A 14,412-nucleotide genomic window follows, 5' to 3' on the forward strand; every position below is an offset into this window, starting at 1 on the left:
TGAGCAAAGGAGCATCGTCGCCATCACGCCCCGCGTAAGCGAGGCAAGAGCGTCCAAGATTGTCGGAACTCGCCTGCAACAGATGGTAATGGGTAAGTACAGAGACATTCGATATCTTCTCTCAACCATTTTCGATGGAAGACCTCGGTATGCTGGATCCAAAGGCGACCGTTCTCGATATCACGATAGCCGGACGTGACTTTGAGATCACACAATCGCCTGGCTTGCTACAGTCAAGCCGAGATGGAGGCACAACTGGCGCTGCCCTATGGCAGTCCACTTTACGGTGTGCTGAATGGCTCGCATCTCCTACAAATTTCCTCTACACTTCTGGCATCCTCGATTCAGGATCCTTGGTCCTGGAACTCGGAGCTGGGATCTCAGGAATCCTACCTTGTATCCTAGCTTCCCACGTAAAGAAGGTTGTCGCTACTGATCAACCCTACACTTTGAAGGCATTGCGGAGTAATATTGACATGAACGCTCGCTCGAATAGGACAACCAACAAAATGAAGGATTATAATATCGAAGTTTGCCCGCTGGATTGGGAAAAGGATGATGTGGCCGGCTTCTTGCGCGCACACGACTTCCAAGGTGGATTTGATGCCATTCTGGCTTGCGACTGCATCTACAACTATGCTCTCATCGAACCTTTCGTACAGACATGCGCCGATCTCTGCAGATCTCGAAGCCGCGACGAGCACCACACAGCCAACAGACCGACCATCTGCGTGGTCGTCCAGCAGTTGCGACAGGCCGAAGTTTTCGAGCAGTGGATGTCCGCCTTTCATAAGCTGTTCCGATCTTGGAGAATTCCTGGCGACCTTCTACCACGAGACCTGCAGGAAGACAGTGGATTTGCGGTCCACGTTGGCATTCTACGAAGTCGATGATGCTCTATGCGCCCTCAAGCTTGACCAGCACTTGGCCGAGCTCGCGCCCAGATGTCCTGCCAGAAAGCCGTCTTTTCCACAATCCTTGGTTTCTCGCTGTCCGCTCTGACAGCCGATGCCGATGTACATTCTGGCCTCTCCATGGCAGGAAGCCATCCTCTGACAGTCCGTGACGCCCCTAATTCTTCGATGTCTGGCAGCAGAAATTAACCATTGAGTGCATCTCGCTTGCATTCAATTTTTGTATAAGTGCTTGGGTTGGCCTGGGTAATGTAATAGCACTCGTTCAGAGTATTGTGGCACTGTCGAATTGGTTAGCCGCAACGCCCGGGTCGACGGAGTGACTGTTTGCTCACAAATTCGTCGCAATTACAGTTCCAACCCAGAAATCCTCCTTGGAGATAACAGAATCCGCAGTTCACTTGTTGGTCTGTCGATCTGCAACTCCGAAACTCCTGGTCTGGTCGATACTCCATCACTAAGGAAAAGGCGACATCGGGAGCTTGATCTGCAGCACTGACGAAGGACGCCAGCGCCACGAAAAATGCGTAAATGAATAGCAGCATGGTAACGATCGTCGTGGAGTGTGTGTGGTTGTTCTTGTTTGTGTGTGTTGAGGAACGAATGAAAGCCGTCGGCAGAAGTGGGATCGATTAGAGGGCTGTGCAAGCAATAATAGCATCACAGATCTCCTCCTGGCGCTAGAATCTTGGTGCACACGCACCACGCGCCGGAAAGATGAGACGATTGCTTGTGATGATCATGTTTTCCGCGGCCAAAGGCGAGCCAAAGACCCGCCAGACAAGAATCAAGGGCTTGGCAAGCATGCAATGTTCTCCTTCCCGGCGGTTAAGGAACATCGTATTCTGCGCCGCATCGCGACTAGACGTGTGGGAACAGTCAATTTCGCCTGCAGAAACCCGCCGACGAGTTTCCCGAACATGTTCCACTGACTCTCGAGCCAATATTGCGCGAGTATTGAGGTACGGGGCAAGGGCTGGCCGGCAAAGCCTGCATACCTTTCGACTTGGCGCCAACCCGCGCTTAAGACCTGCTGCGTAAATGGGCCGTATTGGCATTTCATAGACCTTGACCACTCCTGACGTTGGCCATGATGGCGTCTCACCTCATTCATCATCAACATCGACAGACATTCGCTGTTGACCGGCGGTGTTCTCCCACCTTTGCTCTATTCCGGCCCAAAATTCACGCTCGTTAACAGCACTGGACGATTTGCACAAAGCCGGATAAACCTGCATACCAGCGGCGGCCGCTGTGGACCCGCTTCTCCCTGAAATATGAAGACCAACACCCTCTTTTCAGCAGCCTGCTGTGCTGTTCTGCCCGCCGCCCACGCTATACAACTCAGCTTGGATAGCCCGCAATCGATTCGAGATGCTTCAGCGAAAATCACAGAGAAGATGGTTGCGTGGTACCAAGGAAACTCGTTTCAAATACCGGGACTTCTTCCAGGACCGTACTACTGGTGGGAGTCGGGCGCGATGTTTGGATCTTTGATCGATTACTGGTATTACACGGGCGACGAGCAGTACAACGCATTGGTGACTGAAGGGTTATTGTTCCAGGTGAGTCGCGATGCTGGTCGGCCTGGTTTGCGAGGAATGAGAAGGAATACGGATACGAATACGGGGAGCCCTGCGCGAATGGAGCAAACAGAGGCACGCCTGAGGTTGGAATGCGAGCGTCTGACTGATCGGGTATGATACAGGTCGGTCCTGATGCGAACTTCATGCCTCCAAATCAATCGAAATCGCTAGGAAACGATGATCAAGCATTCTGGTATACACTTCCTCTTCTCGCATACGATCACGAACGCCATACTAACGCAAAACCTCGTAGGGGCATCGCAGCAATGTCAGCCGCAGAATACAACTTCCCCAACCCACCCGAAGACCAACCCCAATGGCTCGCTCTCGCCCAAGCAGTCTTCAACTCCCAAGCCGTCCGCTGGGACACAAACGCCTGCGGCGGAGGACTCAAATGGCAAATTTTCACTTTCAACAACGGCTACAACTACAAAAACGCAATTTCAAACGGCTGTTTCTTTAACCTCGGAGCCCGATTGGCAATGTACACGAAAAACACCACTTTCTCCGAATGGGCGGATCGAACTTGGGATTGGTCGCGCAGTATCGGAATGATTAGCGATGATTATCATGTCTATGATGGTTCTGATGATAAACTGGATTGTCGCGAGTTGAACCATTTTCAATGGTCTTACAATGCCGGAGTGTACCTCAATGCCGCAGCTGTGATGTGGAATATTACAGCGAATGGGGCGGATGAGGCGAAGTGGCGAGAACGTGTGCAAGGCATGTTGGATGCGATTATTAGGATTTTCTTCAAGGGGAGTGATATTATGATTGAAGTGGCGTGCGAGGATTCGAGGAACTGCAATATTGATCAGCAGACTTTTAAGGCGTATTTGAGTCGGTGGATGGCGGCTACTGTGAAGGTTGCGCCTTGGACGCATGATATTGTTATGCCGTTGATGTCGGCTTCGGCGATTGCTGCTGCTGCGTCGGTGAGTGATTTTCTTCTCTTTTGAAAGGTTCGAGTCTTTGGTGGCCAGTTGCTAACTTGATGGGTACAGTGCTCCGGTGGCTCAGATGGCGAAACTTGCGGAACGAAATGGACGACAGGAGAGTGGGATGGAGCTTTCGGAGTCGGACAGCAGATGAATGCTCTGGAAGTCATCCAAGCCAACTTGATCGACCAAGTGAGCGGTCCTGTTGGCAACGGCACAGGAGCTACTTCGGTCGGAGACCCCAATGCCGGTACAAGAGGCGACAACGATATCGCTGAGCCATCTGATATCACGACAGCTGATCGTGCTGGCGCTGGTATTCTTACCGCGTTAGTGTTGGTGGCTTTGGGGACGGGCTCTTACTTTATGGTTCTTTAGTGTTTGTACACAAGCAAAATTGTATTGTACATGAAGCAAAGTCTTTTGATGATGGCGTCTGTATGGACGGAGCTTGAACTAGGTTGCATGCCGGTGTGCATATGAAGATCCGGAACATGCCACTTTGGTGGGAGCTGCCAGCTGCCTTTCCCTCCCTTCCGTGGCTTTGAGAAACCGCGGACCGGGATGGACTGTTTGGTGAGCTGTCACAGCGTGGACAGCTACAGGTTTTGAAGGTCAGGAGACGTCTGAAGGTGTTTTGACTGACGCTGAGGGTCATGAAAGCGGATGCGATTGCTCTTCCTCTTGCGTGGGATGTGGTTGAAGATGCTACTAACACGACCTCAACTTATCACTGACAGCATTCACTTCGTACAGATCGATCGTTTGCGAACCGAGCAAACTGGTAATGGTGCGGCCCTCGTCTTTGTGGGCTTCAAGGATCACCCCACGTAACATGCGCTGTTCTGTAGCGGGAGGTGTTGACATGCTGGGTCGCGGCGTGAGGACACAGTTTGGTGGATCACGGCTTGAAGACCGACCCATTGCTGCGCCGGTCGCGGGCTGTGAGCCAACACATAGTTGGGCGGCACTTCACCAACACCTGGTAGGAGTTGCTTCTTCTCGCCGCAGTGCAGCAGTAGTCTCATCAGCAGATCCATATAGTATCGGCGATATGCCTAAGGCACGGGGACCCAGTACCATTAGAATGGTGAGGCTGGGAAGGGCCTTGCAGATGCATGAAGACGGCGACGCGCCTAGAGATCCAAATGGTAGACGCAGCGTGCCGCGAGGGCGACTAGCTGCAGCGAGGAAACAGGTGTCGAGCTTGCACTGGAGCTCCCCCAAGAAGGCTGCGCAGCATTGAGCGGTTTCTGCGGCCCCTGTTGCTGTCCTGCTGCCCGACACGGTTTGTGCAGGCAGACAGGCCTCTTCGGCGAGCGTATGACACGTTGTGTGGCGCTGGTCTGACTGCGGCGTGACGAAGTTGTGAGACTGAGACGGACGGCCTGCTGCGTGTCTGACACGGGGCGGCGTTCACAGGCGGAAGAGCTGGGCGCTCAATGGCAGCGCAGAGCAGCGAGAGTTGGCGTGACAGGAAAGCGGCGATGCGGGAGGGCGGAGGATTGATTGCGAAAATCCAACCACGTTGGTTCGCACTTCAGCTCGGCGGCGTGAGTGGCTGCTGTGCTCCACCTCCACCTCCAGCGACAAGCAGCAGTCAAATACACCGTGAGACCCTTCTTCGTGCACCGGTGACGAGCATCGAGCGGCATGCTCCCCAGCAGCAATCCTCGTCGTCGCTCTGCGTGTCTGCGAACACCGTGCGAACGTCCGCAGCAGCAGCAGTGAGCCAGGCAGAGCAGCCTTGCACGACGCGCCATCGCACCTTGTTGTTGTTGGCGACTCACCGCTCGCGCGAACGCCCAACTTTAGTGCCAAACAATAAGCCCGACATTGATCCTGCACTAGTTACCGCGACATACCACCTCGTCACCTCCCCCGGTGCTGTCGTTGCCAGCGATAAAGGCCACCTGCAAGCGCGGCCGGCCAGAGACGAGAACAGCGCTGCCCACGCATTCGGCCACGCCTGCATGAACACCCATGGACATGCACAGCACGAAACGTTGTACGAGGCTCCGCGTGCAACCTCACTCTTGAACCCGCTAGTTACAGCACGACCGTCAGGAGGTGGCATTGTGCACCGTGTCTCTACAAGTGACGGCCTATGTCACCGAAGGCTGAGCGCAACATGCCGCACCGTTTCCCATTCGCCAGTCATACCAACGACGATGCAATGCAAGATACGGGACTGGACGACGCCCCTCCGAAGCGCCTGCGACCCTCTTCGTTGCTGAGGAAGCCCTTTGCATTGCGGAGGAGGCATCATGCAGAGAGCAATGACGATGTCCTGCCGCAGACAGCTCCGACCGAGCTCGCCCAGACGCCCGATTACTTTGCACGAAGGTCGAGTGTCCCAGACAACCTGCCCATATGCAGGAGGGCGATTCCTTCCCTGCCTCGCCCTCAGACGTTTCGAAGGCAAGAGTCGGAGAAGAGAGAGAAGCTGTTGGAAGTGGAGCCTTCGACACGGGAGCGGAGGGCGATGAGTGAGGATAGGCGACGGAGTAGTACGCTCAACCGGACACTATCGCCGCCGTCTTTCAAGCTACCTCTTCGATCAAGTCTCGACGTTGCGGAGTGGAAGAGAGACAGCTCTTTGCCCTCGCTCTCCTTTGGACCTGCGGATCAGGGCGCATCAAGCTCAAGTCGAAACCTCCCACTCCTGCCTCCTCTGCAAATACCGACCACCGATGAACCTCCCCCGTTCATCGAAGAGGGTCGACAAATCGAAAGCTTTGATGTGGATAGGAGCACGCTGCAAGAGGAATTCGATCGTCGTTGGATCCTCAACCTGTCAATGCATTTTCGAGATAAATCCAATCGGGAGAAGTTCTTCGTTACCTACGCCGAACGACCTACGCAATGGAGGCGGCTCACCATCTCGCTCGACTACAGGAATGCACCCAAAGACTCTTTGGAAGAAGATCTTAGCACGTTGCACTATCAGCGCGACAAGAGCTTACGCATTTACGAGGCGATTCGTGATTCCTTGCCTGATATCCAGTATTACGATACCGTAACTAACTTGAAGCTTGAGACCACTCCAGAGGATGGGCAACTGCATGTTCATGTGCGAGAAGATGCGAATGAGATTGTCGACTGGCCTGCCATCTCGCTCTTTGACCATATCCGATGTCCACGATTCAATGAGAGCTCATTAGATCTGGAGTCGCACCTCAGCGGCTTCGTGTACAAGGTACGCTTGAATGGTCGCGTTGTAATCAAGAAAGAGATTCCTGGTCCGGACACGGTTCAGGAGTTCATGTATGAGCTGAATGCGCTTGACTCGCTGATGGACAGCAAGCATGTCGTGCGCTTAGAAGGACTGGTGACTGATGCCAGAGGCGAGTGTGTTAAAGGCCTGCTCATCTCTTACGCTAGCCAAGGCGCGCTCGTGGACATGATCTACGATTTCAGAGGCACGACTTCTCTGCCATGGCATCGACGCGAGAAATGGGCCAAGCAGATTGTGAGCGGTCTTGCAGACATTCATGAAGCTGGATTCGTGCAAGGCGATTTTACCCTGTCGAACATTGTGGTCGATGAAGATGACAACGCACAGATCATCGATATCAACAGGAGAGGATGTCCTGTGGGCTGGGAGCCCCCTGAGCTCAATCGGCTGATTGACAGCGGACAACGTATCAGCATGTGCATTGGCGTCAAGACTGATCTTTTCCAGCTAGGCATGGTCTTGTGGGCGCTTGCAGAAGAGGTCGATGAGCCAGAGAGAGTCGAGAAGCCTTTACCGCGCATAATTGACGAGGTCCCGCGGTACTTCCGTGACATTGTCGAGACGTGCCTAAGTGATCGACCGCAGGGCAGAAAAGATGCAGTGCAGCTTCTGCGACATTTCCCAGCGCATGCTGGACAGCCACTTCCGCGACGCATCTCGCACGATTTTGAACTCAACTCGCCTTTCTCAGACCGAAGCTCTTCATCCACAGCTTACCGCTCCGCGAAGAAATACATCGATCCGGACATGGCAATTACTATCGATGATGTCAAAGAGCATCGGCATCACGAGCCTATCGACTATTCTTCGATGCTGCAGAATGCTGTAACTTATATGCGACCAGACTCTAATCCTGATTCGATGTATGCATTTGATTCCGATGGATCGTGTATCGTCGGCCGGCGACGGCGTACACACAGTCGAGGCAGGTCGCCAGTATCGAGCAGGCGCCGAAGGAGTTCGCCCTTTGGGAGAAGTGCTTCGAGCGCGACCTCGTACGAGGGTTCGCCTATGCGCAGAAGATTTTCTGGTCATACTGATGACTGCGATCGCGTTGAAGACGGGCAACAAGCCAAGCGCGAGGATTCTGGGTGGCAGCCATACATGAGCAATCAACCGGACGATCGATTATCGGGCCAGATGCCACAGCTGTCTCGCAGGGTCGCACAGTTGCAAAGTCGGGATCCAGCTCGTGTTGCCGAACTTCTCCACACTGACTCTGGCTTCGACGAAATGATGGATGAGCTCAATCTCGATACCTCGGAAGTGACAGAGACGGACGTTGACCTTCCAGAAGCACCGTCTACACCGCGACAGAGCTCCAGCAAGGAGCTCCAATGTCCGCGGACTTTTTACACACCTGATACTACGCCGCACCAGGCGAATGAGGAGCATGACGATGATTCCACAACGAGAGTTGGTCGGGGGCCATCATCGCATGAGTATCACGAATATAGCAACACGAAGTTAATGAATGACGACAGTAACGTCACTCGCATGCCGGAAGCACAGCACGGCGATCTGGTTTCTAGGGAGGGAAGGGCATAGCGTTTGGGATGTGGGGCATTGGATGTAACATCCACTTTCGGTTCCTGTAGCATAGTTTTTCGAAGGGGAGGAAGGACGTACTGTGGATATTAAGGTATCAATACCATCAAACGGTACAGAAACACCCAATCCAACCCAACCCCAAACCCCCAACCCTTCCTTTCGCAATTTATATGTAGGCCTCAGGCACGAATGACGATAAGACGAAGCTTATCGGCCCCATTAAAAAGTTGACCTCACACCCCTCCTCTGCCTTCCTCCCCCACCAAACACAACAAAACCATTGCACAAGCAGCACACCCAACATGTCTCTCCCACCCTGGAAAACCGACCTGATCGAAAAGGCTCTCAAAGCCGATATCCTCAAATTCGGCTCTTTCACACTCAAATCCGGCCGCACATCACCCTACTTCATCAACTGCGGTCTCTTCTCCAAATTCGGCCTCAGTCGAGCCTTCAACGGCGCCTACGCCCGTACAATCCACGAATACGCCACTTCAAACCCCTCTTTCGATTTCGATATAATTTTCGGTCCAGCGTATAAAGGTATTCCGATCGCAGGAATCACAGGGAATGAATTGAGTCATTTAGATTCCGAGAAATGGGATGGAAAGGGGTATGCTTTCAATCGGAAAGAAGCGAAAGATCATGGAGAAGGTGGGACGATTGTGGGGGAGAGTTTGAAAGGGAAGAGGGTTATAATTATTGATGATGTTATTACGGCGGGCACGGCGATTCGAGAGGCGATTGAGATTATTGAGAAGCAAGGGGGGACGCTGGTGGGGATTGTGGTTGCGGTTGATCGGCAGGAGAAGACGCCTAGTGCTGCGGAGAAGGAGGGGAGGGAGGATGATGGGGGGAGTAGACAGAGTGCTATTGGGGAGGTTAGGAGGGAGACGGGGGTGCCTGTGCTGGCGGTGTTGACGTTGGAGGATATTATTGTTGGGGCGGAGAAGTTGGGGAGGGGTGAGGAGGTGGGGAGGATGGAGGAGTATAGGAGGAGGTATGGGGCGACGGATTGAGGGATGCGGTGATGAGCAGGGCAAAATATTGAACAAGTGGCTCAGAGGTATTCAGTTCAGAGTACGGGGTCATGCGTCGACCTTGAGACACTGGTTGGCGTTGACGACTCACTCCAGGTCAACTCGCCGCAACATGGAGGCTGTGCTACCGCTCCAAAACTTCGACCTCGTCCACTGGAAGCCCATCTTTCAGCACATCCCATCTCATGGAAGACACCACCCCGCCATCGATCTTCAGATCGCTTCCTGTGATGTAGCTCGACTCCGATCCCACGAGAAAAGCAATAGCATTCGCAACATCATACGGAGTAGCAGCGCGCTTTATCGGCGACGATTCCATCATCGCTTTCATACCCTCTCCATTCTCACCTTCACATTCCGCACGACCCATCTTCGTCATCGTCAGACCTGGTGAGATAGAATTGATTCTAGCACCCTTCTTCCCGTACGCTATCGCGGCACCTTGGACTCGCAGAAGATTCGAATATTTGGCAAACCAGTATGCCCAGAGTATCTTGCTTTGTGGCCCGCTGTACTCGAAGTTCTGGTAATCTTCGTGAGAGAGAAGTTCGCTGACTGGGGCCAGAGCTAGATGTCGTTGTAACGATGCCGAAAGTGTTGGCCATGCGAAGCTCATATATGCTGCTGACGACGACACGCAGATGACTGATGTCTCTTCGCTCGCGTATTCCAGGAAGGCATCGATGACATACGCAGTCCCAAGGAGATCGACTTGGATGACCTCCTCGACAGAGGTTGCTGTGCTGGGTGAGACCCCGGAAGTATGCACCACAACGTCGATGATGCCGTGGGATGCGGCCGCTGCGACAAAGGTGCGAACGGATTCTAGGGAGCTGATCAGAATTTCATGGGTCACAATCTCGAAGCCTTCGTCTACGAGGGATTCCTTGGCAGCGTTGAGGGTCTTCTGAGATCGTGCTCCGAGGAAGATTTTGCGGTTTCCTGCTATGCGTCGAGCGGCAGCGAGACCAATGCCGGATGCGCCGATTATGACGACGACGTGTTTAGAAGACATGTTGAAGAAGTTGTGGTGTTTTATGTGAGAGACGTCTTGCCCGGGTTTCAGAATTATATACTAGCGGCGATAAAGGACAATGATGGGAGGCAGCAGGAATGGTTCAGTGCTTGAGGAGACGGTATTCTGCCGTGATATCCTCACTGCTGTAAGCTTGCGTGTATGATGATGTGGCTTTCGACGATGTATTTCGGTGCCTGAATCGAAAGTGTCTCAAAGGCACTTTCTGTAAGTAGGTGCCTGGACGACCGCTATTCTTTGGAAAGAGAAAGAGGCAGATAATAATGCCTGAGGTATCCGCCAAGAGCCGGTACCTCTCCGCCTCCTCTTCTCGCTCGTCCGTCTCGCCTCGCAGTTTCTTGTCATGAATGACACTATGATGGAAACTCTTCGGAGATGTACTCGATCATCCTTCGGAGATGTACTCGATCATGAGACTGACGGCCAGAATATCATTAGCCGGAAGCTGACAGACGGCCTGGAGGCTGGGAGGTGATTGCACGCAGGCCCATGGCAGAAGGATTGGTCAACTTTCGTCATACAATCAGCGTCTACTGTACGCATAGTGTGGCACGCACGCGAACCGGTACTGAACACGACGGGCAAAGCTGGAGGCCGCATCCTCCTTCCTACTGGACCGCGTTTTTAATCCGCTCACTGGATTCGAGATGATGACTGAAGAAATTTAAGATGGTCTAAGGCGATCGAAGGGCCACGTATGACCCAAAAAAAAAAGAAGCAAGATGTGCTAGTCAGCCTCACCCAAGCGGCTAGAGCCTCGGAATCCAAGTATCTTGGGCAGGCAAGCTCTACTCCGCGGTGATCGACAGGGCGACTGTCAATGGTCTCGTGAGCGCCACGAGGTCAGGTTGTGGCAGTGCCTTTGTACCCATCCCATTACATGGCCCCGATGTATATGCGTGTAACGATGGGCGACATATATCTGGTTCGTTATAGTGTCTGCCTTCAAGGTGGGTATGAGGGGCATTGCGGTTCGCACGACCCTCTTGGCGTTGCCTTGCAGTCGCTGACATCGCGGAAATGCGGACAGGAACTCTCATCGATTTGTTCCAGCCGCTTCTCATACAACGCATAGCCTGTCCAGGACTGCGCTTAGCAGATCGATGCAGGTCGCTGCACATGCAAAGCAACGGGCACGACATGCATCTTCTAGTCGCTGGAATCGAGGCCGCGCGCTTTCGGTAGTGCGCACTACTAGCACATTGCCTTCGACATTTATGTTAAATAGATGCAGACATGCACTCCCAGCTGCACAAACATTGGTATCCGAGCTACACTCCACAGAGACATATTGGCAAGATGATCACAGAAGAATCTATCTATGAAGGGTTCTGGGTAAATTGGACTGATGGGCTCTATCGTGGCTCGACACTGACCTTGGACAAACGCACTGCCGCATCTCTGATCGCTTTCCTCGCACTGTACGTCACACTTACAGGCACACACTTCTGGCAGCTACTCTGCTGGATCACGTTTCGACTGCGATCGGCTTGCGACCATCCAATGCCACAAGACGACCCGTTGCAGACATTGTTGCGCAACAGCGAGTCTTCTACCGCCGCCACTATCGACTTTGGCTATGCTTTGTGGCAATGGCGTCGACAAGCACAACGTAGGAACTTGCTGCGGACGACAATTGGAGTGCATGCCTCGGCTGTCATTATCATGGTTGGATTCTTCGCTGCCAGTATCTTCTCTTCGAAGATCACTAATACCAGGTCGGACGTTTTACTGCGTCAGGATACGTGTGGGTACTGGACGAAGTTGGCCAAGTCTGACGATGACTATGGAGACAATATTGTGCGAGTCTCTGATTGGGAGGGACAGAGAAGCGTCAACTGGGCCGACAGTTCTCTTCTGACGCAGTACTGCGCCAGACATGGAGAGCTTTCGACTTGCGTGGCGCCTGGTCGGGCATTCGTACGCTGGAACAGCTCAATGCACGGTGATTGCCCTTTCACCGACATCTCATGTGCTTCTCAAACACTCGTACTCGACTCTGGTCTTGTAGATTCCTCGCATCATTTGGGCATCAACGCGCCGAAACGAGACAGAGTGGCGTTTCGGAAGCAACTCACCTGCTCACCGATAAATGCAGAAAACCGTACTCGAAAATATGCACAAAACAACTACACACAACTGTGGCCGCCAGAGATGACGTCCAACTCGGACGAAAGCATCCTAGCCTGGCTTGAGCCTGAAATCTTCAATCCCAATCGCAGTCAGATATACAATGGCAGCTTGTTTGATGCTATATTTCTTGGCGCATCGAATTTTGATTTGGGTATGGAGGCCACATTCGTGCAGAATGAAGCGTTGTGGATGAATTATCATTCGGGGCGTACCAAGGGCAGTGGGGAGGCATACGGTGTGCAGTAAGCTCATTCCTTAGCTAGCAGAATATCATCATACTCACAAGACGACAGAGTGCAGCAGCATGTGCCTGGCGGACCAGAGGCTCTCGACAAAAGTTACAACAGATTCGTGCCGACTGCGGGCTTGTCAAGAAATCAATCAACGACACTTTTGATGTTCCTGATGAACGGTTACACCTACAGCGCGGGACCCGTCCATGACCCCTGGTTCAAGACAACGAACTCTCATACCATCCCACACATAACATATTCTGGGGCCACCTATGAAACTTGGTTCGCTGAATACGACACCATTGGCACTCTGGCTTGCTTTGAAGACGATGAGATCTGCAACCCTGCTCTGGGAATATGTTCACCCGTCAACCCATACGGTTCGAGCCTGAGCGGCGACCTCACGGAGCTTTTGCGGCTGAATGAAAAGCAGGGATCGACACTGAGGCGCGTTACGGATGCGCTTGCGAAATCAGCTTTCGGAGATATGGTCGTGGAATTGAATGGGGCCAGTATGTTGGCCAGAAGACGTTCTTTCGACAACACCGGATCCTCGCTACCAGCCAATCAATGGGTATTGGAGCTCCAGCAATGGGTTTCAACTTCTCTCGTTGCAACTGAGATTGCCGCTAAGCAGTTTGTGACCGGCTATGGAAATGAAGCCTACAACCGATATGTCCGTCCTCCGACAGCAGTGGAATCTTGGATGTGCCAGAACCAAGTCACTACCAGTACCGCATACTCGTCTTTCAGCGTACTTGGACTTGGGATCATTGTGGCACTAGGAGCATTAATCGTCCTGACGAATATGTTCATTGAACCGATCATGCTCCGCCTGCCAGGTACCACCAAGTGGGCGACGAAGCAGAAGGTCATTTCTACGGCATGGCGAATGTCCGAACTGCTTGCGTTGCATGATTCGATTCATTCGGCAGAGAAGACCCACAGCAAGTGCAACAGTAGAGACAGGTGCACCAGCTCTTGCGGGTCATATACTAGCGATTCTGTTGTGAAGACAGAATAAGCAATGCTTCGCGATCGTGCAGCTGATTCATGCGGAGGCACAGTTACAACGGGGAAAGGGCTACGCGTTAGACGAATAAGAGACGGGCATCGAACACTGCCCCAGCCTCCACGCACAACGTCAATATTCAACGAGAGTGATTGCGAACATGTAGGTGTCTTGGCGTTGAACAGAAGGAATTTAAGTACTTCCCCTTGTGTGTGCCCTGAGGCACATTGGAGCGGGAGCTGTCAATACAAAACCCAATTGTAGACGGTCTACTACCCAACACGTCGATCTGCTATCCCAGAGAACTTCATTGTAAGCTGGTCCCGACAGTGCAACGAGCGGCTCTGTTGACCAAGATTTCAAGCGCCGTAATTACCATACCCCAAACTCATCCTACCAGCTGATCACAATAAGTTTGGCATCGCTTCAGACACTGATGTCTAGCAAGCCCTTGTTGGATCACTGACGGTGGGATAGACGGTGGTACAAATGCAAACATCCGAGTCTCTGCACCTGGTGTTAGCGACAAGAAGCATTGGTTTGACCGCGAAAGATAGGAATCTCACATTGCCGGATACATCGATGACCCAGCTGAACACGTATGTCGCGGAGAGCTACAATCGTAGGAAGTCTCCTTAACGCACGTGTTATGCCCATTCACGTTTAAACAGCCGTAGGCGCCACGAGCCTTGCAATCATTGAGCGCTTTCGGACAGCAGTTCCCTTGC

At 52.8% G+C, this 14,412-nt stretch overlaps 7 protein-coding genes across 7 annotated transcripts; 5 read left to right on the top strand and 2 right to left on the bottom strand.

Moving 5' to 3' along the window:
• Positions 1-134: 134 nt before the first annotated feature.
• RHO25_006023 (uncharacterized protein) lies at positions 135-893 on the top strand (the record flags this gene model as incomplete). The annotated part of the gene is made up of 1 exon (XM_023596883.2): positions 135-893. The coding sequence occupies one exon, from the start codon at positions 135-137 to the stop codon at positions 891-893; it is 759 nt and encodes a 252-aa protein (XP_023452756.2).
• Positions 894-1,099: 206 nt separating this feature from the next.
• RHO25_006024 (uncharacterized protein) lies at positions 1,100-1,459 on the bottom strand (the record flags this gene model as incomplete). The annotated part of the gene is made up of 2 exons (XM_023596884.2): positions 1,100-1,195; positions 1,250-1,459. The coding sequence occupies 2 exons, from the start codon at positions 1,457-1,459 to the stop codon at positions 1,100-1,102; spliced, it is 306 nt and encodes a 101-aa protein (XP_023452757.1).
• Positions 1,460-2,191: 732 nt separating this feature from the next.
• RHO25_006025 (uncharacterized protein) lies at positions 2,192-3,819 on the top strand (the record flags this gene model as incomplete). The annotated part of the gene is made up of 4 exons (XM_023596885.2): positions 2,192-2,479; positions 2,623-2,693; positions 2,754-3,438; positions 3,508-3,819. The coding sequence occupies 4 exons, from the start codon at positions 2,192-2,194 to the stop codon at positions 3,817-3,819; spliced, it is 1,356 nt and encodes a 451-aa protein (XP_023452758.1).
• Positions 3,820-5,572: 1,753 nt separating this feature from the next.
• On the top strand, positions 5,573-8,227 carry RHO25_006026 (uncharacterized protein; the record flags this gene model as incomplete). The annotated part of the gene is made up of 1 exon (XM_023596886.2): positions 5,573-8,227. The coding sequence occupies one exon, from the start codon at positions 5,573-5,575 to the stop codon at positions 8,225-8,227; it is 2,655 nt and encodes an 884-aa protein (XP_023452759.2).
• Positions 8,228-8,532: 305 nt separating this feature from the next.
• Positions 8,533-9,249, top strand: RHO25_006027 (uncharacterized protein; the record flags this gene model as incomplete). The annotated part of the gene is made up of 1 exon (XM_023596887.2): positions 8,533-9,249. The coding sequence occupies one exon, from the start codon at positions 8,533-8,535 to the stop codon at positions 9,247-9,249; it is 717 nt and encodes a 238-aa protein (XP_023452754.1).
• Positions 9,250-9,394: 145 nt separating this feature from the next.
• RHO25_006028 (uncharacterized protein) lies at positions 9,395-10,285 on the bottom strand (the record flags this gene model as incomplete). Its single annotated transcript, XM_023596888.1, has 1 exon — positions 9,395-10,285. The coding sequence occupies one exon, from the start codon at positions 10,283-10,285 to the stop codon at positions 9,395-9,397; it is 891 nt and encodes a 296-aa protein (XP_023452755.1).
• A 1,320-nt stretch (positions 10,286-11,605) lies between these two features.
• RHO25_006029 (uncharacterized protein) lies at positions 11,606-13,696 on the top strand (the record flags this gene model as incomplete). The annotated part of the gene is made up of 2 exons (XM_023596889.2): positions 11,606-12,681; positions 12,733-13,696. 2 exons carry the CDS (start codon positions 11,606-11,608, stop codon positions 13,694-13,696), a joined length of 2,040 nt encoding a protein of 679 aa, XP_023453036.2.
• Positions 13,697-14,412: the final 716 nt, after the last annotated feature.

This window comes from Cercospora beticola, chromosome 4 (genome assembly GCF_033473495.1).
Source record: "Cercospora beticola chromosome 4, complete sequence".
Lineage (NCBI taxonomy): Eukaryota > Fungi > Ascomycota > Dothideomycetes > Mycosphaerellales > Mycosphaerellaceae > Cercospora > Cercospora beticola.